Source organism: Rattus norvegicus, chromosome 13, assembly GCF_036323735.1.
Source record: "Rattus norvegicus strain BN/NHsdMcwi chromosome 13, GRCr8, whole genome shotgun sequence".
In the NCBI taxonomy this organism is placed as follows: domain Eukaryota; kingdom Metazoa; phylum Chordata; class Mammalia; order Rodentia; family Muridae; genus Rattus; species Rattus norvegicus.
This window is the reverse complement of record NC_086031.1, coordinates 66,612,735-66,639,165: the sequence shown is the minus strand read 5'-3', so window position 1 is coordinate 66,639,165 and position 26,431 is coordinate 66,612,735. Positions and strand designations below refer to the sequence as shown.

At 45.0% G+C, this 26,431-nt stretch overlaps 1 protein-coding gene across 3 annotated transcripts in view; it reads left to right on the top strand.

Moving 5' to 3' along the window:
• The window catches only part of C13h1orf21 (similar to human chromosome 1 open reading frame 21), a 209,387-nt gene that overhangs the window by 110,466 nt on the left and 72,490 nt on the right, over positions 1 to 26,431 (top strand). For all 3 annotated transcript variants that reach the window (NM_001105959.1, XM_039090444.2, XM_063272097.1), the window contains one exon: positions 8,557 to 8,651. In NM_001105959.1, the coding sequence (NP_001099429.1) occupies positions 8,557 to 8,651 (95 nt within the window). The remainder of the gene's footprint in view (positions 1 to 8,556; positions 8,652 to 26,431) is intronic.

Here is a 26,431-nt window from a genome sequence, read left to right as displayed (position 1 = left end):
TCTCTAAGATTTTAATCTAACTTTATGGTCAGCTAGTACAGGTAGAGGACAGGGCCTGGAATTTGAGGTATTTGAGGCTTTTTTAAACTTCTGACTTCTTAGCTGCATTTTTTATTCTTTCACCTCAAAACTCTTTTCTTGAATGCCCTGCAACTTTCCCTCTAGACCAGCCTACCAAGGGCTTCCTGCTTCTCCATACCTCTCTCCTCCACTTTAGCCTTGCAACTCAGGTATCAGGCAGACTGGCCTGGTTCCCTGGCTCCTTATGCCTCTCGGTCTATACCACAAATCTCACTCTCCCCTCCCTAGGCAAAGCAGCCTTCTTCTTGAGTCCCAGGATGTCAGGTGCTTAACATCCAGACAAATGAGGCAAACAGTTCTCTGCATCCTGTCATGATTATCTGAGAATCTTAACTCTACCAGAAACTCACTGAAGTCAGGATCCAGTGAAAGGAATTAAGTCAGGTGGACATAGTCATTAGATTGTGGTTCTTCACAGAGATACCCAGATGTGCATGTCCATGCAGACACATGGCAGACACACACACACACACACACACACACACACACACACACACACACACACTCCTTTGCCTTAACAAAAGGGTAACGGGGAGGTTTCTGGTGTTGGCTCAGGATACAGTACCTGCTCCAGAAGGAGTATGAGATTATTCTGGAGCAGACATGAGTGACCATGGCTGAGGCACAAGGACCGAGTTGCATTGGGGTTTTTTGGACTCTTATAGACACGGAACATAACAAAGCCATGAATCAATATGTGCCAAATTCATTGATGGGGACGCCAGGTAGGCTCGTCCAAGCAGAGCAGGGGACCTCTCCGATGCTGCCCTTAGTCTTAGACTTGTTGATAGAAGCAAATGGTCTACTACGTACTACGTGCATTTCAAATGTTTTACCTAATAGTGACAAAGACCTTCAGTCAGATACAGAGTTTGGTAGCGTTTACTGAGAGGACTAAAGACACTTTGGTAGTGTTTTGTCTCCCTACAACCATGAAGTTGTACACAGTCTGAAGGGCCAGCTCCAGAGAACCTCAGTTTGCAATGGATGATCACACACTGCCTTCCTAATCAGCCATGGTATGAACTCGTGAGTATGTTTGCTGGAGGAATACAGATGAAACACTAAAATCTATCAGAAACACAACTTGTGCTTCTGGCCCTCCAGGGAGTGGCTGGGGAGTACAGGTCTCATGTAAAAAGGACATGCGTGACACTGTGGCAGTGTTGTGTGTTGTCTGCCCTTGCTCTATAGTTTGCTCAAAAAAGAATGTCAGGGTTTGTATTTATTTTAGGTTTTAAATAAAACACATACAAATAGACTATGTAAATTCTGTTACAGACCCAGTTCTGAAACTCTGCTATATCATAACCCAGTCAATGTTCCATGAAATTGGATCATTAATGCCACTAGAAGGAATTTTAACTGATTTTTGCTTACCTTTGTTTAAATATAAACAACCATTAGGTTTCACTATTGAATAAACACACAAAAGGCACAAGGGATTTCATATTAGTGAGAGTCACACACTTAGATTATGTGGTATCTTAAAAGAACTGTATATATATATACACATATATACACACACATATATATACACACATATGTATATATGTATATATATACACATACATATATATGTGTGTATGTATATATGTGTGTGTGTGTGTATATATATATACACACACACACATATATATAGCCGCTGTGCTTTCTCTAGCAGCCTTCCTAGAGTTATATGTTCTGAAGTTCAATCCCACAAAGTTTAAGCCCAAAAACCATTCTCCTTGTTCCTTTCAAGCAGTTGGGATTTCTAGGTCATTGACAAATGGTTTCATGTTGAAAATAGTTTTTATTTATCAGGATTTGATTTATACCCTGAAAAGAACAGAAACATCTATGGATGTGCGGAAACCTCATGTTAGAGCTCTTTGAAATTTGAGGCGCAGGGCGTGTATAACTTCACAGAAACTATTCCGTGGTAGCCATCGCACTAGAGCTGATGAGATCCCTTTATACAAGGGCAGTGAGGAAGTTAAGGTTAGGGACTGCCTGGCTCAGGGACTTGATGGCAGTTCGTGTTCCCCAGTGGGGAGTGTGCTTCATGCATAGCCGTTCCAGATTTAGAGTCCATCTGGTGAACCTTGGCAGCGAGATGCTCCTCAGGCTCTGTGTGCTGAGGGATATGCCCAAGCAGGAGACATTTTCAGAGTAGTTTTCCCTCTCTCCCAAGACAGCTATTTTCCTTGAATGCTTTCTACACTCCTGTCCCCCATTCGCCTACATAGTTTATCACAGAACCCAGCACCTAGTGTATATTTGATAGGAGTTTTCCAAATGAGAAACGGTTAAAAGTGAGCTCTGATCTGCTGGCACGATCAAAGCCTTCGCTATTCTGTGTGCTTTAAATGCCTTTACAGCTAAACTCCAGCTCAACAAATGTCACACGCCGAGCGCTGGCTACAAAGGGGAACATAATGCTCAACTGTAGAGAATGATGTGAGAAGCTGGAAACCATGAGGAACTAAGAGTTACGGCTAGAAGTTAAAGTGCCCGGGCTCCCAGTTTCCCTCTTATAAGCTGTGTGTAAAATGAAGGGGTGAGGGAATGGGAAGTGAAGAGAGGATGGCAGGAGAGGAAGGAACAGAGAGTAAGATGTACCTGATGAAAAATGTCCCGATTTGATCAAAAGCAGAGATCCAATGTTCAGGAGGCTCAGTAGAGCCCCCAGGAAGAAAAAGGCTGCATGATACAGGCGGTTGCGCTGTAGGCTTCTTAGCACACATCCAGCCTCAGTTTCTCCCTTGGTGCTGTATACTTTGGAATGCATCCATTACAGATCCTTCCTTAACAAAAATAACCTTTTGACTGGGCAGGAAAGAAAGTTTGAGAATATAAAAGTTTGCGGAATGACCTTGAGGCACGCCTTGGTGGGGTGCTGCCATGGAGGGGCAAAGGTAGTCGGCTGGAGCTCGCTGGAGCTCGCTGGAGGCCTGCAGAGTGGCAGCCCCAAGGGAGGGGTTTGAAGAGGAGGCGGTTTAACTGCAAACACCTTTCTGCCTGCTTACACTGGTGGCTCAGCTCTAGCCTTCTGCCAGGAGAGGAGAGGAAATGCCCCCTCTCTCCTCCAACATCACAAGACTCTCTCCTCCCAAGACCGGCTGTGAGAATCTCTGTCCTCTTTGGGACCTGGCTGGGCTCTCTTTAAAATAGAGGGGCTTCTAGGAAGGAAGCAGAAAAGAAAACTTCTCTCCTGTATTTTCTGTGTGTCAAAAACATAGCTTTTAGTGTGCGTGTGTGTGTGTGTGTGTGTGTGTGTGTGTGTGTGTGTGTGAGAGTGTGTGTCTTTCTATGTGTATATTTGTGTTTGAGTGTGTATTTGTGTGTATATATGTGAGTGTGAGTATTTGAGCATGTGTGTATATTTGTGTGTATGCGAGAGAGTGTGAGTTTATGTGTGGGTCTATGTGTGTATTTATGTTTGAGTGTGTATTTGTGTGTATATATGTGAGTGTGGGTATTTGAGTGTTTGTGTGTGTATGTATGTGAGAGAGTGTGAGTATATATGTATTTGAGTTTGTGTGAAAGTGTGTGTCTTTTCTATGTGTATATTTGTGTTTGAGTATGTGTTTGTGTTTATGTGTGTGTAAGAGTGTATTTGTGAGTATGTGTGTATTTCTGTGTGTGAGTGTGTATGTGTTGTTGTTTACTTTGAGTTCTTGCTAGAAAGGTTAGTGGTTTGACTCCCATGCATGTCTCTCTGCTTCCAGATTCACAATTGCAAATGGTTGACAGTCAATAGTGGGATAAGGAAAGATCAACCCCCAGCCCCCTTTTTTAAGATTTTTTTCTTTTTCTTTTTACGTGTGTATATGCGTGCCATGTGATGTGTGTGAATGCCTACAGAAACCAAAAAAAGTCAACAGATTCACTTGAACTACAGTTAAAGGCATCTGTGAACCCCAGATGACCAGGATCTTTAGCTAGGGCAGCCCCTGCTTGTGATTCTGTGTCACCTCTTCAGCTCTGAATGGACCCTTCTAAGTGAAAAGCCCAACTAACTCTGGTTTTGAAGAAGCCCCATTCTGTGGGAGACCAGGGGCTAATCTCCAATTCGAGGAAAAAATCACAAAGTCCACCTGAGCAATCATCCCATGACCCACCCCCCACACCCCCTTAGCAACAGCCAGTCTACAACAGCAGGACCAAGGTACATGGAGATAACCTGAGACACCCTGCAGAGAACAGGTGACCTGACCATCCTGTTGTCTGGTGGTTTTGCTGCTTGTTTGGCTCCTGCAGATTATGCCAGGAATGCAGTTTTTTTAAATATTAATTTGCTGACCTGTATGGAAATTCCCCAAGCTTGCTGCGACCACAATAAATCCTCTGTACCCTTAGACTCAAGGCTCTCACTCTGACCCGCCACAATGGGGACAGTGAGAGACTTGCTCTTGAACTCGTAATAAAGCCCCTGTGTGTTTACAAGGGAATCAACTCTTCAGTGGCCTTTGGGTACCTGCAACTTGGGCACATAAGTCCTGTCCCTCAGTTGCTTGCTGCTGTCTCCCAGGTTTACAGATGGGCCCTCGACAGGTTCCTTAATAGTAATACTTTTAAGACCCTGTCTTTGGGACTGGAGAGATGGCTCAGCAGTTCAGAGCGATGGCTGCTCTTTCAGAAGATCCAAGTTCCGTTTCCAGCACCCTGGTGGCTAACCACTCTCTGTAACTCCAGTCCCCCAGGCAGCTGGCACTGTCTTCTGCCTCAAAGGTCACTCCCTGCATTAGTGTAATGCAGACATTCGTGCAGACAAAACACTCATACACACCAAGTAATAACAAATTAGAGTTCTCCAAACAAAGCAAACAAACAAACAAAACCCCACCCTGATTTTAATCAATTAGCGGGAGACAAGTGCTTTTCTAATTTCAGAATCATTAGAAGTCGGAATTTTCACAAGCATTGCTGCTAGAGGAGGGAAAGCAGAGGCTTTCTAGGATGGGTCCTCCAGCTACGAAGACAGTTGTTTTCCATGACAGTGAAAATCTGAACCAGCTTGGACACAGTTTTCCCTTTTCCTCTTTTTTCTACAATGGCTGCTTCCAAACAATTCCTAACTCCCTGATGCTGTTGCCTTGAATAAGAGGCAAACAGAATCCCACCACAGATCTGTTTTGACTGGAAGCCTGAAAGTGTTTACAGGGCCTGTGTGTCTGGCATGCATTTTAATAAGCCACCTGACAAGATCAGCAGAGAGAGAGGGGACAGGTGTGAGGGAGAAAGACAGTCTAGCCTCTGCTCATCAGCCAGTGGCCACACCTTGCTGCTGTCAGGACTCCGGCTGTCCCCCCAGTGCAGGCTCTGATAAAAGGGGCCTGAGGTCAAAATTTAACTCACCTGTGCCTTTGACGGAAGAAAATGTAGATTTCGGCCGTGAATATCTTGCTGCCATAACCCGAAATGCTGGGTCCACCCCACCCTGAGGCCTGAAGCAGAGTGCTTTCCTGTGGGTCACATCTCCATGGAAATGTATGGCGTCTTCATTAATGGATTGTCTGTCTCCAGATGCCCATCTCCATTTCAGGCCTCAGCCTTCAGAAATCTGACAGGCCCTTTTATTATACTTTATTTTATTACGTATTTGGTTATTTTTAAATTGCGGGGTTTTGTTTTGCTGACTCCTTGTCTGATTCCAGGATGGATTATGCATAGTGCATTGTGTGAGTAGTGGTGATAAGCCAAGCTCATAGTCCTAGATGTTAGTTTCTTCGTTAGTAGTCACATCGAATTGTCCCAACAGAGCCCCTGGCCAGCCAGCCAGGCTACTAAGGACACCGTAAACCTACCTGCTGTCTAAATTGGTCAGGATTGTGTGATGATGAAAAGAAAGGAAGAAAGCCCGTGTTCGCAGGAGCTTTTCCCTTTCCTTGGAGAAAAATATTAATAGCTATGATCCCATGAGGGCTGAGAAAAGAGAGTGATTGTTTATCGTGCTGCTCAGTATCTGGTCAGACTGGGCTGGGGTGGGCCAGACTGTAGAGGGCCGTGGGCAGGGGAAGAAAGGTGGCCCTTTCCAGGGGACACCTGTGCTATGTAATATGCAGAGAGCTGTCTGGTCTCCCAGAAGTCTCTGCTGTGTTCTATAATGATCTGGAATCTTCCCTGTCCTGTTGCATGAGGTTTGGGGCCCTGGGTAGAACAGGGTCTACCAGATTGTGATAGTTGTTGAATTTAATAATTGAAGGCTCAACTAAGCATGTGTTTGTTCAATTAAACCATGGCAATTATGTCATTATGCTGTGGCTTATCACTATCAATGCCTCAAACCAAAGTTGGGATGCCTGTTGTTTTTTTTTTAATTTTTTTTTTATTTTTATGTTTTTACCTTTATTTTGATCTCTGCATGGTTATACTGGGAACATAATTATGTCTGTTCTTTTTTAATTAGCAGTGTTTTTGCAATTCATGAGTAAACAATCCTTAATTAAACGTGTTGGTATTATTAACTTCCTTTTTTCATCTGAATAGCAAATCAGAGGATGAGAGTCTCTTGTTTGTTTTTTGTTTTGAGATAGCATTTGCCGCGTAGCCCAAACCGACCTCAAATTCACTATGTAGCTTAGGCTGGCCTCAACATCAAGATCTCCCCGCCTCAGTCTCCTGAGTGTTGGGAAAACACACATGAGCCGTCATAATGGGCTGTGGAATACTTTTACTTTGTACTTGTCAATTCGCATCTGTCTGTGAACTTGATAATTTTAGACTCAGGATTCCTGAAAGGCTCATCGCTGTAATTCTATAAAAGTCTCTCAGATTTCTTTAGAAGGAAGTTGATAAGGGGCACGGGAGATGGTAAAGTGCTTGTCGCTTAGACGTGAAGACCTGAGTTCAAATCCCTAGCATGAATGTAAAAAGCCAGGTGGGAGGATGTGCCCCTGAAATCCCACTTTTGGAGAGACAGAGATATAGGGTAATTCTGGGACTTGCTGGCCAGGCAGTCTAACTGAATCATCAAGTCTAGTTTCTACAAGAGAGCCTGTACCAAAAAAAAAAAAAAAAAAAAGATACAGGAAGACTCCAGAGATTGACCTCTGGCTACCACATGAATCCAGAACACACATACACACCACACTCATGCACAAACATACAATAGAAATACAGAAAAAAATAATAGAATCAAGATCTACCTTGATTTACTAAATGGAAAAACCAAAAATGGCTGAGTCATAAACATTGGGTCTTTTTATACACATATACACTAGCTTCATAAGGACAATACAAACATTTGCCAAGCACAAATAGATGTCACTCTAGCTAGATTTCAGAAACACTGTGTTAAGAGGTAGAGTGGAAGGAGGACCAAGAGAGTCAAGTAAACTGGACCCTTGGGGCTCTCAAGAGATTGAACCACCAACCAAAGAGTAAGCATGGCTGGACCTTGGCCTCCCCACACACATGCAGCAGATGTGCAACTTGGCCTTCACATTGGTCCTGAACCAATGTTAGGAGAAGGGGCTGTCCCAAAAGCTGTTGCCTGTATGTGGGATATGTTCTTCTAGCTGGGCTGCCTCATCTGGCCTCAGTGGGAGAGGAAGCACCTAGCCTCGCAGAGAGAGTGGTAGGGAGCTGGCTTTCTTAGAGACGACTCCGTACCATTTTTGAGGCAACTGGCCGGTGAAGTTTTCTAATTCCCTAATTTCTGTGATTTTTCTTCCCCCACAAGTTGGGCCAAAGATGAGTCAAAATCACACTTGTTTTTGAACTCAGTGTGCCCAAGTCGTTTCCTGTTGACAGGAACCTGGTGAAAATGTCATCCTTGTCATCGCCAAATCTCTGTCCTGGAGAAGGACTTTGGGTGCCTGCTTCCCTGATTTTTTGTCCCATGACGGGTTTGACTCTGAGATCTGTATTCTCTTCTCAAGTCCAGGTTCCTCTACAGCCCCCTGTGCTCTCTGCAGTGGGGCCTTACCAGTCCCACTTAGAACTAGTTGATAGTTAGGCTCAGATTTAATGGAAGGGCCCTAAAATGAAATAAAGATCCCATTTCCAATTGGTCTTATTTGTCACTACAACTCTGTAGTCATAAACGGTACTATATTTTCCAAAAGCGGAAAAAATTAAGGAGCGAATGCCCAGCTGAAATAGGTTGCTACAGACACTGTTTACAAACGGTTTCCTAGGGATAAAGGAGGATGCTCTCGTGCTCCTGGCTGGGGTGTGGTGCTCCCCAGTGTGCCTGATTCCAGAGACTTTGAGAGTTGGAAGCGCCTCCATCTTCAGAGTGTGCTCGGTGTGTATATAGTGTCTGTGGTCACACAGGGTCTCTCTGGATTGGGAACCTCAGCCAGCCCTCCAGCAGGCCAGGCAGAACACCTACTGACAGGGACCCAAGCTGTCCATGCATGCTTCTTCCAGACTGCTCCAGATGAACCCCGTGTAAGCTACCCGGGGTAGAGTCTGGCGCGTGGCTTTTGCTTTGCTGACACTTTTCTGCCATTGTGGTAAAAGACCTTCGTGTTCTCTGTCTTTCAGATGAGTATAGGATCAAACCCGTGGAAGAGGTCAAATACATGAAAAACGGGGCAGAAGAGGAGCAGAAAATAGCAGCCAGGAACCAAGAAAACCTGGTAAGGACGGAGGCTCTCCTTTAACAGTGACTTGTGGTGACTGTTGTAAAAGAAAAAAAAAAGAAAAAAACCCTGCATCGCACATTGATTTGAGGCTCACACCCTGGTTCAAGATTTCTTGAAAATGCTGTTGCTATTCTTAGCTTGCCTGGAAGCTTGCACCATTAGCCTGTATCCTGTTTGTCTCGGAATAGGTCCCTTTTTAATCCTGATAAGAAATGCTCCAGGGAAAACTCAGCAAACTTATGTTTCTAGAAGTGAAGCTGAAACCCGTGATGTAGGATTGAGGTGTGCAGGAGGAGGACCCGCCCCCTTGCCTCCTAACTCGGATTCAAGTCAGGTTGAGTAGTAGTAGAGTTTCATCATCTGAACCCTGTCACGAGGAAGTTGTCTTTCAAAGGAAAACCGCATAATTCTAAAATAGGTCCGCATCCAAAGAGCCCATTCTTCACGTTCATGGTGTCAGAGGCACCGCACCTTTGAGTTAATGCGAGACATGTAATAGTCGGGGTCAGCGAGCTCCTTGCTCTGTTATCAATCACTGTGCACATTCTTCCCCAGCAGCCCACCTCGATCAAATATTTAGGCAGTTATCATATTAATTGACTTCTCAGAGTTTAAAATAGTTAAGAGCGTACATTTATTCGGTTGCACTGGTATATGATGGGTTTCGTTCATATTTTGCATGTATTTTACACTTGTAATCATTACACGGTGAAAGGACTCATATCCAGAATATATAAAGAGTCCCTTTAAATAAACAAGAAAAGGGTAATCTCTTTATAAAAAAGAAGAAATAGACCAAGTAGAGCGTAGAGCGTCAAAGGCGTACACAAAGTTGTTCTCCATCACCTGGACACTGCGCACTCTCTCAGAGACACATTCTCTGTGTGTACCTGAAGGATACTGACCAGCAAGGCATGCTTCACTGGGTCTCTGGTGGGCTGATCTCTAAAAACACTTGAGCTTTTGTTCGTTTGATTTTTCTGTTTCCAAGAGCCAGAGGTGTGCTGGCTCTCAAACCGGTTTGTGCTGGTTGAATGTCATTGTAATTATGTAATTTAGTTAAATAATATGCAAGCCAGTGAAACACCAGCAGGGCAAGAGCTGTTACAGTGAAATTTAAATGGAATGCTTTGAAAAGTCTTGATGAAGGCGTGTTATTAAAAGCTTGCCGTTTAATTGAATTCTACATTCAGAGTCTTTTACGAGGGCCTTTACTTTCTCACTTGAGAAATCAAACAGAAGTCTCAGCTGTGCATTGAGAACTGAGGACGTGGTCAGTGAAGGTATGGAGGGGGTCCCCTCTCACTGTCCCTCCCGGAAAGGAAAAGCCATCCATGTTCTTGTGACAGAAGATGGTGAAAGAAACATGCATCTTGGTATCTTAAAGTAAAATAATACGTCTAGGGTACATATACATTTTATATGTCCCTACTTTCACTCAGTGGCTTTAATTACCTGTTTGGGTGGTGTCATCTCATACTACTTATTGTAATTAGGGAAATGAAAATTAAAAGCGTGATCCCATTTTTTCAACCATTGGATTGGCAAAGACTTGAAATTTGATAATACCAGATCTTGACCTGATTGTAGGAAAATATATGCTGATGGGCCAGTGAGAGGACAGTGTCGTCGTGGTTGGTGTCTATGGCAGTTTAAACGTGCAGAGCTGTGACCCAGCACTTCTACAACTTGTAGACAGTGGGCGGCTGCCCACACGCACGAAGAAGCTTGCATGAGGAAGCTCGCACGAGACAGTCACTAATTGTGCTGTTTATATCGGTAGAAAGTTGAATGAAGACCTTTCTGTCTGTCAGTAGGAGAACAGTAGTTACATTAGCCTAGGTAGCAATTAAAAAAAAATAAGGAGCTGGAACTGTTTTTTGAGAAAACCATGCCAATTTCCGTGTTGATCTATGTACTGTGATGCCAGGTAGGAGTCTTAAAAGTGAACCTGAAATGGCAGCGCTCTGTGTTTTCCCACAAATGTTTGTCGTGTGTGTGAAGATTCATAGATACAGATGTGCTCCAAACTAGTGGCATACCAAGTTCAGCTAACTGATTTGCACAGTGGGCACGATCCTGGAACTCTCCTTAGTGAGAAACTGTGCAAATTACATACGATGTTAGCACAGTTCCTGGGGAACACCACACCATTATATTTAATATTTAAAAATTAGAAAACTGATTTATTCTAAGGGGCTGTAATAGCAGTTTTCTGGTTTTGACTACTTTGCAGTCATAAGCAAGATGGTGACATTTTCTCCTTGTCTCAGGTAGGTAGATTCCAGGAGGTGGGGGCACTAGAAGTCAGCCAGGAGGAAACTTAAGATGCGTTCAGTTTCGTTCTATGGGAGTTCACAGTTTTGCATGTAAATAATTTAAACATATATTCTAGACTTGGCAGGATCTAACCCTTTGCCTCTGCTAGCGTCTGAAGCCCTCCTTCCTCGATGTTTAATAAAACACCATCTCGCTTTCCTTCATTAACACGTACCATTCAAAGGCCATCCTCTCCCCCCCCCCCCCCCCCAGTAGCTGTTAAGTCGTGCGCTGCCAGTCTGTTTCCTATGCTTGTTTGGAACTTGCGCTTCCTAGATTGACAAGTGTTGCCTTGATCTTACTCACCCTTCCAAGATATCTTTGTCTAAATAAGAAGACTCATTTCCCTCTAATGATACACAACACAAACTTTTGATTTCTGTCTTGTCCTTAGAGTTGAAGGATGACCTAAAACACCACTCTCCATGGTGCGGAAGAGATGGCTCAGTAGTTAAGAGACTTTCCTGTTCTTGTGGAGAACCTAAGCCAGACTCCAGAAACCCTGTCAGGCAGCTCTTAACACCCTGAAACTACAGCTGGAAAGAACCCAGGCCTCTCTTCTGGGTGCCTCAGGATAAGGCACCGTGTGCACAGATCCACACACAGATATTCAGTCACATAACTAAAGATTAAAAAACAGGTTTTAAAAACACCATTATTCTAAATAATCAATAGTTAAGAGTCAAAAATTTTTTTTTTTAAAAAGAGATGTTCTAATGCACTTCAGCAGGGATGTCGAGTGGAATTTAGTTTTAAGTGTGGTCATACTTGATGCTGGTGAGTATGTTTCCAAACATACCACAATGCACTGCAGTTCCCCAAAATATCAGCACATTAGATCACCAAAAAGACTTGAAATCAGGAAACATCTTTGGTGAGAGACAGTGGGCTAGACACATGAGTTTTTTTAGAGCAGTGGCATCTAGCCGGTGAAGCAAGAAAGTGGCCCTGGCAAGAGGGCTCCCGCCCTACAAAGCTCTGAACTGAGAAGCAACTGGAAACACAAACCAGAGGATATTTGTGATTCCAAATAGTTTCGATTACCAGGGAGCTGAGTGCCCAAGACCATGGCCACCAAATGAGTCTGATTATCAGTTACATTCTGTAAGGAAGGAGGGCATGTGAGCAAAGACAGAAACTTCTGGGTGCTAATGCAGCGTGTGCTCTAATCATGTAAGCTTACCCATAGAGATGGTCTCATAATTAGCAGTGCAGAAATCCATGTGGACTGCGCTGGCTTAACTTTCTCCACTATGTTTACCTTTCCTGTGACTTGTACAGCAACCTTTACAGCGCAAAACGACTTCTTTGTTCAAAGCCCAGCCCGCTGATCTTACTGACGACTGCCTTTGACCACTTGTCCTCAAATGCAAGGTTAGATGACTCTTTTTAGGAACCAAATAGTGCAGAGCGCTGACTCTGAATGTCTCGTTTTCCCGGGCCACTGGAACATCCCTGGTCCTCTTTAGAACGAGGTGAATGAGCTGGCAGTGACAGAAGTGGGGGTGCTTCATGAAGCATCTCTACTCCATCAGAGCTTAGATGTGTCCTCAGATTGGGGCTTAGGTGAGTTGGTGGGAAGGGGGGTGTCTGAACTTGGAGGGACTTCCTGGCTTAGGGACCTTTAGACACTGAAAAGTTCCCACAACCAAGTAAAAGAAGACATGTTTTGTACTTTATTTATGCAAGGACAATTAGTTACCTGCCTGGATGTGACCAAATACCCAGAAAGAAGCAACTTAAGGGAGCGTGAGTTCATTTTGGCCACAGCCCCTGGGGATAGTTCTCATCTTGAAGAGGAAGGTCCTGGGCAGTTCCAGGGTGACACGTGTATCCCCGATAATTGATGCAGCAGGAAGCAGAGACCAGACAGGAAGTGGGGCAGGCTGTCAAGCCTTAGGGCCTCCCCTCCAGCGACCTACTTCCTTCAACAATACTCCACCTCTAAATGCTCCAGAGCCTTCCAGAACAGAACCACCAGTTAGGGATTTACGTGTCCAGACACATGAGCCTGTGGAGGAGATTCCATATTTAAACCACAGCAGCAGATAAATAATGTGGTTACCGCTTGAGCGTCAGGCTCGGCCCGAGCACATGAAGAGTTCAGGTTCTCCAGAGGTAAGGCATCCTCTTCCTCCCCTGTAGTATAGGTGGACATCAGGCTGAAGTTCTTCCAGGTAACTGTCAGCCAGAGGAGGGCAGAGTGGGCGAGCAGAGGACTTTGGTGGCGTCCTTCTCTCCCACTGCTGACTGTCTCTTTATCGATCTTGGACCATTTCCTTTCCCCGGCTGAGCTGAGTACATTCAAGGTTCCCCAGATTATTCTGGCACTGTGGTAATTTGTTTTCAAGTCGGACAAAGGTACTTTAGTCTCTAAGGAGGAGGGCTTTGTTGGCTCAGCCTTCTGAGTGCTCCTGTGAGGAGCAGAGGCCTGGCTCCTGATTTGGGAACAGCATGTTATGGAGTGAAAACATAACAGCCCATACAGTCCATTGCAAGCTCCAGCCATCACTGCCCTACCTAGTTAAGCAGTCACCGGATCCACTGATGTTACTGGTGTTTTACGGCAGAAACAAAAGTAGGTTCTAGATAATCATTTCATCCACTACCCTTGAGAAAAAAACCTATCCTCTTGGTGTACTTGCAGGAAACAAAGGATCAGTTATACACAACTTTACTATACACAGAAATTAATGATGCAAATGTGGCTGGGGGGATCCAGGGGCTAGGAATTGGGCCCAGAGCCCCACGTGTGCAAGGCAGGTGCTGTACCACTGAGCTGCACCCCAGCTCCTCAAAAATGGTTTCTGAAACAACGGCAAGGCCATCATGAAAGGAAAGCATAGAAGAAAATGACTGGAATCCATTTCGGGTTACTTTTTCTCTTTCCCATACTTAATGCATATAGCAAGGAGAATGTGAGCAAAGTGTGTGCTCCCAGAACCGTCTGTCTCTTGAATAAATCCTTCTCTCAGTGATCTCAGTTCTGACCGTCAGTTGGGGTACATTAGGCACACTGAAGGAATGGAAGGATTGACGAGGCCAAGTGGTATCTCTCAGGAAACTCTAAGGGAGACTGATGTGCACGGTGCAAGAAGAAGTAAGGGGAGTCTCTTAGTGAGGCCTCAGGAAGGCAGGAGAGAACTAGCATAGAATGGTGGGCCCTCACTTGGGATCTTAGGAGAGTCATAGTGGACTGGCTTGTCATCAGCTGGTGACTGGAAAGAATTTGAGCAGAAGGAGAAGTTGAGCCAGTCTTGGGGAGGGGACAAGATTCATCAGTGACTTGGGAGGCTGGTGGAGTACTTAAGGAAGTCTCTGTGACTAGTTGGCATATCATCTGGCTTTACATAGCCATTGGGTGACACATTAGTTCCGAGTTGACTGGTAGTCGTCACCTTATGTAGTATAATAGAGCATTCGAATATACAAACTGACTAGAGCAGACCCTGCTGGTCTAAGTTAAAGGTGGAGGGTGGTGATAACTTCCGTTCCCAGCATTGTTGTCAGAGTAATTGCTTTTGAAGATGCTTTCCTTAAATGGTCTTAGACAGATCTGTTCTCGGTCTGCATCTACCCAGCATAGACAGCCTCTGGAATAGCCTTGAACATGATAGAGTTGACACAGCAATGCTTGGATTTAGATTTCTGCTTCCCTTTTCCAACTGTGATCCTGATGTTTAAGTAAAACTTGACAGAAGCCATCTTGAAGGAGGCATTCTGTTCAGGTCATTTAGATATTGTTTGCTCTCACACATGGACATTTTGTTTGCAAGTGGCTCCGTTACAACAGTGGAGTCTGGGAAAAGAGTGACAGCCAATGTCATCCAAGTGCTTAGAGCCATAGTACAGTGGTGTGCCGTTTCCGCAGGCTGTTCAGATTTCTCTATTATAACCTCTGTCACGCTAAAAATAAAAACCAGAGTGTATAAATTTCGCTCCTCTGTTGACAAACTCACAAGGTAGCTTCACCCCAGTTTAATAATTTATACCATGGAAGCGAGAGTATCCAAAGAAGCCATCATGTGTCCAAAAGCTGGGCTCTGGTCAGAGTCTCTCCTTCGTTTGTGAGAAGATAATATCTGGACTTTGTGGAGATGAAAGATTCACCAGCTTCACGGCTTTTATCTTCAAAGGGTTCTTGCTAATTCTGAAACTCTGAAGGAAGCAGAAAGAGAGAGGGAGGGAGGGAGGGAGGAAGGGAGGAAAGGACGGGGAAGAATAAATGAACAAGGTATAAAATATTCATCCTTCTCCTTTAAAAGCAGAAGGGCGTGTTGCTTAGCCTGTCAATATCATAATAGACAGATGAAAATGCTGCTCTAACTGCCTGCTTCCCATGCGTGATGGGGCTAATTTAATTTATTTACTCAGCGTTCTGCATGATAGCTGATGCCAGATTTCTTCCTACTGTGTAAAATACAACATTTGAGAGTGACAACAATCTCTTTGCAAACTCGATGAGCTGTCTTGTTTTTCTTTGTCTGAATGGGTGCTACCTTACAGGTTTTCACATGTGGGCAAACTTCCCATAACCTGGCGATTTGGAGGTTTGATTAAGCTGAAGTGAACAGTTCCTTGATGGATTTTTATGTTTAAGGGAACTCTGACCAGAAGTGAGATTGGACTCTGGAGACAGGAAGGAGTATGTGAAGGAAGGATTGGTCCAGAAACAAAGCGGAAGGCTCACTGTTAGAACAGAGACACGCAAGGCTGGCGTGACTCTGGGTCTCCCAGATGTTGTCCAGGGTCTCCAGAGTTTGTGGCAATGCTGAGCCTACAGGGGACAACGGGAGGCAGCAGCTGTAGTCAGAAGGGGAAGGTGTGCTCTTGTTGCTGCTCTGCAGAGGTTCCTTAACCCCCACAGCGCTGAAGCTTGCTATCCAACAGTCCCCTTTGGCCACGGGGAGAGGGGTCAGACAACGTGTCACCAGTGCCGAGCATTCATGCCTGTTGTTTAGCTGTGCTTCCAAAATTAACTTCTCCTTGTTCATAAATATACTACTTGCTCGAGTTACTTTAAAGCACCCTTGGCAAAAGATAGACGTGAGTAAAAATAAGGGAAATCATTCACAAGTCCCGGGAGAACCGGTTATGTTTTTATACCTCATATGCATAGAAATGTAACATTCCCAAACAAAAATAGAACTTGCAGGGCTAAATATAGCCCAGCCCCATGTCCAGCAGTGATGCTTTTAGACTATTTCCTGAATTGATTGAAAAACCATACAGAAGCCACCAGACTCCTGGTAAGACTTCTAGTCATAATCACCTGACACTAGAAGAAACCAAGATGTCTTTGGCGGATGAGTGGGCAAACTATGGCACATGCATGCCGTGGAATATTACTCGGCGGTGAGGAGTGAGCTAGCAGGCAGCGGGAACTTTTAATGACTCGTCAGTGCATTTTGCCACCTGGAAGACGCTGGGCTTTTTACTTGGAATCACTAGTGCTGAATTCCCTCTGGCTGTCTTGGGTAGAACTTGACGTGGAAAATGAAAATAAATCCAGCTATTAATATTCTAAAGCTCACCACGGGCAAGCTTACATTTGGGCTGTTGCTTTTAGAAAATAAGAACTATTTGGCGTTCGGTGGTAAAGTCACTCCCAGTGTATTGAATCATTTTGTAAGCCCTACCCCTGTTTCTGGGCTAAAAATAAAGACCTACGTTTTTAAAGATCCCTCCCCTTCCCACCCACACCTATGGATAAGTAATCCAAACAGTAAGTAAAATGTTTCCGTGGAAACATTGTTGGGGTCCCTCGAATCTTTCTGAAGTTAACTTTCAATAAGCGAGTTTGAGATGACAGCCCAACCACCACTTGAAGTACGTATGGTATTTTAGTGTGCACAACCTATTCCCAAGATAAAATTCTAGTTGCTTACGAGAGGTACAGTTGATTCTTCTAGGCTTTGCCATCAATACCGATCTGATGCGCTGGTGTTATATCTAATGGCGGGCCTCTACGCTGCCTAGCACCTTTCTTCCTTTCTGAAGCTTCTGCTGGGATCTCAGGGTTATCCGCTTAGGACATGGGCTGTGCTTGGCTAGATGATCACGGTGGTTTGCACACAGGGCTGCAGTTCATAGAGGCTGTGACCTCACCTGGAGGTCAAATCTCCACCTGGGACTTTTCTACATGGTGTGGGATTCTTGTAGCTGGTTAGGCTGACGGTAGTCACACATTCCAGCAGATAATTGGCTTTGTACAGGCAGCGGCACTCCCTGTAATTGTCACAGAGCCTACCAGGTGTAAAGAAGAGGAAAATAGACCCCACTTCTTGATGGCAGAGTGACAGGCATGGCAAAGGGACAGGGAGAATGTCCCAGCTACCTTTGGGAGCTATAGTCCTGCTATAATCACTAACTTGCTTGAAGGCGGGGAATGACTTCAGACATCTCTACTGAGCCCTTTGATCTAGTTCCTGTTCAAAAAGAAAAGTTGATCAAGACAAATAGGACCTCATGCCCCTGTCCTGAAGGACGCACCCTTGGAAGCACTTAGTACCCACGGGCACATTCTCTACTGCAGGGGACAGAGAGACCTGTTGTCCGTCAGGTCTCAGAGTGAATCTGAGATAAAGCACCAACCTTGCTTCTAACTCAGCAACCTGACCCAACAGCAAACGCTGCAAACCTTGCTCTCCTTCCTCACAACAGGAATGACGGTCACAGGTCTGGGTTACTCTGAGGCATAAGTTATATGCTCTTTGTAACACCTAATAGACAGCAGCACATAGTAGGTTCTTAATAAAAGGTAGCTGCTGTTCCTCTCAACTGTTTCCTGATTTACATCTGGAGCAGTGGCTCTCAACCTTCCTAGTACTGCAACCCTTTAATACAGCTCCTCACGCCGTGGTGACCCCAAACCATAAAAGTACTTCATAACTTCAAAAGTTACTTCGTAACTGTAATTTTGCTGCTGTTATGAATTGTAATGCAATTCTCTGTGTTTTCTAGTGGTCTTAGGCAACTCCTGTGAAAGGGGGTTGTTTAACCCCTGGAAGGGTTGTGACCCACAGGTTGAGAACCACTGATCTGTAGCCTATGCCTTTAAAACTTTCTAGAGGATTCCAGGCACTTCAGTGCTTGTGAATCATGGTTTTACTGTTCTGTGACCCATGACCCATGGAATCATTCGAATTCCAATTTTAGTCTTTGAACATAAGTACAGTATCATAATAACTGTCGACTCTCCTAAGAGTCCTAATATGGCGGTCATTGTTGAGTTGTTGCATTTAAAGTGGAAGATTCCGAATCTTAACTTCGAGCCTTCAAGTTTAGATTAGCCCATATGGCATGTGAAATTTGAGAAAGAACAAATTCAGAGTTTATAGTGAATGATAATTGCTTGTCTAAATCACACATTAATGAGGAAACGCCGTGTCTATCTTTAGCCAGTTGTCTTGTCTCAAGAGCCTGCTAATTAGCTAAATGTTTGGCATATCTTGGTTACCCCGGTGGCCTTGATAATTAGGGTCAGCTTTGGACTCACCAGTCTTTCTTCTTATTTCCACTTTTGAAGGCGTCTTCATCCACAGAGCTTTCTGGTAGCGCCTCACTTCTGAGCAGCACAGAGGGTACAGAGAGAGCAGGTTCACCAAGTGAATCTTCTCACTTTCTCTGCTTTCAAAGGATGCTTAAGTTAAAAATAGCCTTTTACTTTTCCAAAAGTAAAGTTCCTATTTTTAAAATGGGGGAGGGAAATCTCTACAGGGCTAAAGCTCTTGGTAACTTCCCAATCTCTGACAAGAAACAGAAAGATTCAAGATTCAGCACGAAGGGACCAGTGGTTGACCCTTTTATTTGACTTGTTGATTTATTTTTACACAATCTTCAAGGAGTCCAATAGTGTGCTACTGAGGTAATCCAGCGTGTTACAGATGGAGATGTCGGAGGCTGGAGAGAAGGCTCAGTACTTAACAGTCCATGTTGCTCTTGCATAAGACCTGGGTTTGGTTTCCGGTACCCACGTATTTTATCACAAACATCCATAACTTCTGTTCCAAGGAATCCAGTGCCCCCTTCTAACCTCTGTAATCACCAGGAATATTCATGATGCATACTTATATGCAGGCAAAACACTCATATACATGAAAATAAAATAACTAAATCTAAAATACACAGTGAGTGGAACCCAGAACCCAGAAAAAAGAGTCTTGACTCTATCCATCTATCCATCTACTCACTCACATAGTAAGAATTCATTAGTCACTGACTTAGTTCCTGGCTTGGTTTTGGGTGTGGTCTGGAGTACGAAAAGTCCTCTGTCTGCTGCTGAGAGGCAAACCCACGAGGAGCATGTTTGCATGGAAATTCCTAATGGGTCTAAAAGGTGGACATGTGACACTGTGCACATGACTCTAAAGTCCCGTAGAAACCTCGGTGGAGGGCCACATGCTCCTTTACCTGTCTGTGTATATTGAGCAGTGCTGCAAGATTTGCCTCATTGCTGGGAGTAACCTCTGTGCTGGGATGAGCTGTTCATTCCACAAGTAATCATGTATGGGCCCAGAGTAGAAGTAAAAGGGATCACAAAATTGCAAGAAACATGGCCTCTTTGTGATGTCCATATTCCAGAAGAAATAGACTGGAAAAGAAGTCTAAAAGATGGCACTTACTAATGTCCAAGCTCTGAGCACAGACCAAACGAGCAGTGGTCATCGGGACAGTCAGTCAGTTACCTGAGGAGCTGTGAGAAAACTGTGCAAGGACTGGAGGGCAGTGAGAGAAAGGAGGGTGAGGGATAGCAGGAAGAAAGGCCAGGGAGAATCATGGCAGCCAATCAGAACTCTCCCGGGCCTGACATGACGGAGTACAAGACTTAAGATCTGAAGGGCTTTGAACACACCCGGACAAAACTGGACCCAGGGTCACATGATGGTGAAACACCTGGCTGTGAACCCAGATGCCAAGGCTCAGACCTTCTGCACTCTTAACTAGAGTGCGGTTACGCACCTCTCTGAGCCTAAGTTTCCTGAGGACATGACACAGAGCAAGGAAAGCCTCAGCCCCCAGCCTGCTGTAGCGAACAGGAGTGACCTTGTATCCCATAGGCATTTGGAAGCCTTTGAAAGTCATTATTTTGCTATACTTAACTCTACTCCAGACTACAGAATCATGCATTATCTTACAAGATTTTTGAAGATTCAGCGAATTAATCTTTGTGAAGTGCTACTGACTGCTGGTATGTTTCTCAGTGGTAAGACTTAAGCTGGCCAGAGCAACGTGAGGAAGGAAGGTTTTCTTTGGGTCTATACTCCTTGGCGATTCTAAAGTCTAGTTAATAAGGAACATTAGGCATCACAGTCAGGTGTGCATGTTTATAACCCATTAATTTAATGAAATACGAGAAGCAATTGAAAACCGTTTTGTTTTGTTTTTATTTGACAATGAGTCCAGTAAATTCAGAGAAGCTGAGCTCCTTTGCCTGGGGTGGTTCATGTAATAAAATGAAATCCAGTATTCAATGTATATCCCACTCCACTTTCAGGGCCACTACGTCTTCGAGTTTGATTTAAAGGACATATGTAATTCTGTCCTCATAATTGTCCATCGGGGTGGGGGTGGAGAGCCATCTATCTTTGTTAGATGCATATAATAGCTTTTATAGCTGCACAGTCATGGCCAGCATAAATTTTGTATTTTTTTAGTATTATATCATTTTCCATTTTCCTTTACTGTCATCGTGTTAAATTTTAATGGGTGTGTAAAAGTACTTCAGATTGATTTCCCTTTGCTTTTATCCTGCAGCTGAGTATTAGTCGTTTTCCTGTCATTCATCATTACATAGTACACCGTGTTTCTGTGAGCATGCCCCCCACCCCCAAATACAGCGTTCCTTCCCTTGATTTATTTCCTTAGATAAGTCTTCAGAAGTAGGATCACTGACTCGATGGTCATGAATGGTTTTATTGTTTCCCACGTTCACTGCCTAGAGCCTCCGCCTTGTATGGAGACTGCCAGTCTCAGCCCAGATCTAAAAATGAACATTTCATGTTTTAAAAACTTTTGGCGACGTAATGGTAAATACAGATGATACCTCAAGGCCACTTTTGCTCTGTGCGCTTTGATGACTAACTCTTTGAAATATGTTTTCACCTAATTTAATAACCCCCCGTTTTTTCTTCCTGATTCCATTTTTCTTATTCAATTAGTAAATGCGTCTTGAGTATCTACTCTTTGCCAGACTTATGCTTTAGAGACGGAAAGGAAATGAAAGACACAGGATTTTATAGTTTGCTAGGGAAGGTGTGTGGATGGGGGAGCAGCTTCGGTCCCTGAGAAGTGTCCACATGTGATCTGCGTGAGACACCAGAGGCAGGACTGTGACTACTTGCTGAGGAATGTGACTCCTGAGCTGTTTTCAAAGACGTTATCAATGCTACACACGTGCAGACACATGTATGAGTGTTCTTAAGAGCTGTGTGTTAGGAACACGTGTTACTCATTATCGTGGTATGATGGCACAAGAGGAATGGCATACAAAGATGTGTACACCTACCTGTAAAGGAGGAGACAGGAAGATGTAGCAGCCCAGAAAAAGAGAGTGAAAGGCTCAAGAAGGTGAGGGAGCACTGGAGGATGACGGCAGTAAGGAGGTCGCAGAGTTTGGGGGACGTCTGCGAAATTGGGCTCCCCCTGAAAGTCCTCAGTAAACTTGGCAGAAGCAGTCACTGGGCCTTGTCAAAACTGAAGTCAACCCCATGTCCTTTTAGCTCTAATGTCCCCAGAAGGGTAGCATAGCAGAGAAGCAGTTTATGTGTCAAAGAGACACTATTCAAATATGGCTGTGCAGCCTACTAGCTAGGTGGCCCTGTGCATTGCTAATGCCACCAAAGATTTACAGCATCTCCTGTTAGAGAATGATCAGATATAAGATGCTTAATGCAGTGCCTAGCACATATGGGTCCTTTGTCAATAGCAGCTGCTGTGATGGTTTTTGCTCCTTTAAATAGAGTGTAAATAGGATATACGTGCAGTGTACATCGCTCAGTAGTAGAGCATTGTGCTAACCTGAATGAGGCCCATAGTCCCATCCCTAGCAACCACGTAAGTAAAGGAATGCATATGTTCATAGATAGTGATTTTTAAAAGAAGTATTTACATATCTACCCCATTCTTCTGGTTGCAGGGAAGCTAAGCACTTAAGAACGGGTTATAATCCCATTTAACTCAGGACCATTGGTAAAATAACTTGGTCACTCTCAACCTCCGTTTCCACATCTGCAAAAACAGAGACAATAATTACACCCACCACATAGATTCATTTTGAAATTTAAAACAAGATGATGCCAGCCATCTCGTAAGTGCTGAGTCATGGGTGACAATGCATTTGTGACAGTGTTACAGTTTTGACAGGGATGAAGAGGGTGGTGATGTTTACAGTGATGGTGCTGGTGACAGTGACCCCCCTCTGGATGAAGTAACTCGAGTCCACTTACAGCATAAGACTAATTCTAGGACTTCTGACTTTTAAATGCCTCTGTTACCCATTAGTAACATCATCCACTTTTACTTAGCGATCTTAACGTTCTCCTTTCTTTCTTTGTGGGCTTCACATTGTGAATCTCAGTCCCTATTATCTCCTCGTCCCCTTGTCCCCACCCTCTGCTGTTACATTTTCTGCCTACCAAAATAAACACACACACACACACACACACACACACACACACACACACACACACAAACAAAAACTAAACAAAGCAAAGCATAGAAAACATATCGCTGTGGAAGCTGCAGTGTGTTGCAGTCCACCCCTCTGTCCACACATCTTCACCTGCAAATGTTCACTGCACTGAGTCATCAGTCTAGCTTAATGTCTCTGGCTTCTGTGACATTACCATTATTGGGTTTTTATGGGCCCTCTTCTGATTATCTTATTGTTTCCCTGTGTCATGGAGAGGCTGCAGTTTTAGATCAGCATGTGCCCCAGCAGTTCACAGATGATGTAGGTTTTGGGCCCACCTGCTCAGTCTAGGTTACCCAATATGGCCACTGGCAAGAGGCAGGGTCAGCTCTGCTCCTCATGCCCTCGGAGCCAGCTCACCCACCACACTCATGCTTCCAGAGCCAGCTCCACTGTGTTGCCCAGTTGAGGCTTGGGGCCCAGTCTCCCAAGTGCTACAGCTGCTCAGGGTGTGGGACAGCTCCTGCTCTCACACCCTTGAGCCTGATTCACCCACACCTTCTCCATCAGGGCCCGCTGCACTGTGTTGGTCAGGCGAGGTACATAGCCTGCTCTCCAGAGTGCTACAGCCACCATCACAGGTGGCAAGAGGCAAATCGTGAGGGGTGGGGGAGGGGGAGCAACACCCTGTACCCACTCCACCTCACATCAGATGAGCGGTGGAGCCAGCTCTCACCCTCTAGACAGAGCCACCCATAACCTCCTACACCAGCTCTATTGTGCTTCCCAGGCGAGGAACAGGGTCAGCTCTCACAGGAGCTGCAGTTAGTGAGGGGCAGGGCCAGCTCTCTGCTCTCCTGATCCTGGGGCCAGCTTTCCCAGCTGCCTGAGGTGGCGAGGGGTGGGGGAGAGATGACTCTCTTTTTCTTTCTTTTGAGGTTCACTCATGCTCAATTTTCTGTTCCTTTTGTCTTAGCAATCTCATCAGGCCGTTTGATCAATGCTCATTGGACCATTTGATCCATCATGATCGATGCTAAATAACTTTTTTTTTTCATACAGGGTCTCACTATATATCCTGGGCTGATCTCAGGCTCACCGTGTAGCTTCAGGTGGCCTTGAACTTTTGACACCCTTGCTTCTGCCTCGCAAGATTACAGTTGAAAGCCACCATACCCGGTCCCATGTGCTTTTTAATAGGTACTGCCTTCTCTTTAATCAATCATCATATCAGTCATCATACTTACCTATTACCCCACACAGGAGTGACTGTGGTCACCAAGGCCTGTCACTGTCAGCATCTCCCCACTGAGAAACTCCTCTTTCTCCATCCCTGGTATTTGGAGCAAACCGATTTTTGTAGATACCGTTGCCCACAAAAGCCTGATGGAATTCATCCCATGTAACTAGTCTGTAGGCCTTTTCCCTTCCCTAGCCCCTAACTCCTCCTCATTGCTTCTCATTTGCTCTCCACAGCATCTGAAGTGGACTGTACACTTTTCTACCTGTTTGGTTTTTCTTGGCACCACGCTTAATGCAGCAGAGGCTCTGGTCAGTGGTTCACCGGTCTTGATTTGCCTTTGGTGTTTTTAGAGAGCTGCCTCTCTCCTTTGCTCTTTGCCCACTTCTCTGGAGGCCTCTCAGTGCCATCCGCGCTGGCTGTGTCTGCCATTTTCCCTCCTTTCTCATAGCTGCTTATTTCTCACCACCCTGCGTCCATTTCTAGTGCCTGGGTCCCACTCACCCACCAACCTGTAGCACCAACTTGACTGTCACCTAAGCTATGGGGATGTTATCTCTGTCACAGAGCAGGTGTGTTCTGCTCTGCTTCATTTCTTTCTTTTATTTTTAATTACATTTTTTTATTTACATTTTAAATGTTATTCCTTTTTCTGGTTTCCCCTCCAGAAACCTGCTATCTCCCCCTGCTTCTATGAGGGTGCTCCCCGCACCCACCCACCCACCCAGTCCCTTCCACCTCCCTGCTCTGACATTCCCCTACACTGGGGCATTGAGCCTTGACAAGACCAAAGGTCTCTCCTCCCATTGATGCCCGACAAGGCCATCCTCTGCCACATATGCGGATGGAGCCATAGGTCCATCCCTGTGTTCTCTTGGGATGGTCATTTAGTCCCTGGGAGCTCTGGGTGGGGGGTGACCCATAAGAGTGAGTAACATCTGCTTCCCAACTATTTTTCACAGCATGTGCTAGGTTTATTTCAAGGGATTTATAATTGCCTCTGAGGTCTTGTGGGCTTTCCTTTTCCATTAGTGCTGCATGGCTATCATTGAGGCCGGGTTCCCCCTGCTTTCTTACACTTTCTCTCCTAGTGTTTGAGTGTGAGTTATAAGAAAATGGAGCTTAAAGTCCACTTCTGCCAGCACTGGGGTGGAGAGCTGGTCTACTCCCTGACCCTCAGGAGTTGGCGGGGCACAGCTAGGGTTGTAGTTGGGCCAGTTTTAGGGCCCATGTTTATCTTTCCCCAGCCACCTGGTCACTGTCAGTGTTTATCCCCATAACAGACTAGAAGCATGGCTCGAATTTCATGCCATTGTTGTGCTGGTCTAAAAATAACAGTTTTCTTCCCGTCTTGATTTTTATTCATGTATGTAACCCACGGCCTTAACTCTCAAATAGTTTTATGTGGGCTCTGTTTTTGTTTTGTTTTGCTTTGTCTTGTTTTGTCTGTTTAAAGGAAATTCTCTCTTCTTCTCATCTTCCTCAGCAAGCTGAATTTTGCATCCGATGTTGGCAAAAGTCTAGAGCCAGCTCTAGTGTATGGAGAAGAAGCGCCCGTGGGCTCTGATCACGTGGCCTTGCCTGTCCGACCTCGGACAAGTCCGTGTGAGCCTCAGATTTTCAACAGAAGCAGCCATGCTGACCTTCCAAGAGGGCTGAGAAGGCTGAAGGAACTAGCCAGCGTGCCGCCCTTCCCAGGGTTTATTAAACGATAGGTGCTGCTCTTACGGTCCTGAAACTCCCAAGCGGTTGGGAAGCAAGGCCAATTTTATAATATTGATCTAACTCAAACACAGGAGAGAGCTCCCAGGTACAGTTTTTATATTAAAAAAATAAAACCACTGCATCAGGACTCTGCAGCTCTTTGTTGTGCCTCTGTGATGACCACTCCTCCATCCACCCTGCTCTCCATCCCACCCTGCTTGCTCCAGTGATTCTTGCCACTATTAGAGCCATGTCTTGAGCAAAGTCAGTGGCTTCTCGTGGCTGTTGTATTAACACCAGAGTAGGGGAATCCTTATGATCATGTCTGTGGGCTTTGGTTCCCCTTCCCGGAGTCCTGAGGTTTTCAGGTTTCAGCCCTGGGTTGAACCCCCTAACATGTGCCACTTGCCTGCCCCACAGTAACCACTCTGAGGACACTCCCTTACCACCTTCTCTCAGAAAACAGCCTTTTACCGCCTGTCACTCTGGTTTATGCAGTGCGCAGCCACCGGCTCCTTGGAGCCGAGTGCATTGGGAAGTCTGTGTGGTGGGTATTTTCGTTTTGATTTGAATGATTTTAGACAAGGAGAACCATGGAGGAGTGTTGCTTGCCAACTGTGGCCTGCAGTTTACTTTGGAGTGAGGTGGAATTCCTGTTTTAATTTTCTGAATGTCAGTCTCGTGGCTTTAAGGAGATGGGAGGCTTCTCTTCCCCTCCTCCTCCTCCTCCTCCTCCTCCTCCTCCTCCTCCTCCTCCTCTTCCTCCTCTTCCTCTCTCTCTCTCTCTCTCTCTCTCTCTCTCTCTCTCTCTCTCTCTCTCTCTCTCTCTCTCTCTCTCTCTCTCTCTCTCGTCTCCTGAGCGCAGTGTGGCCTCTCATT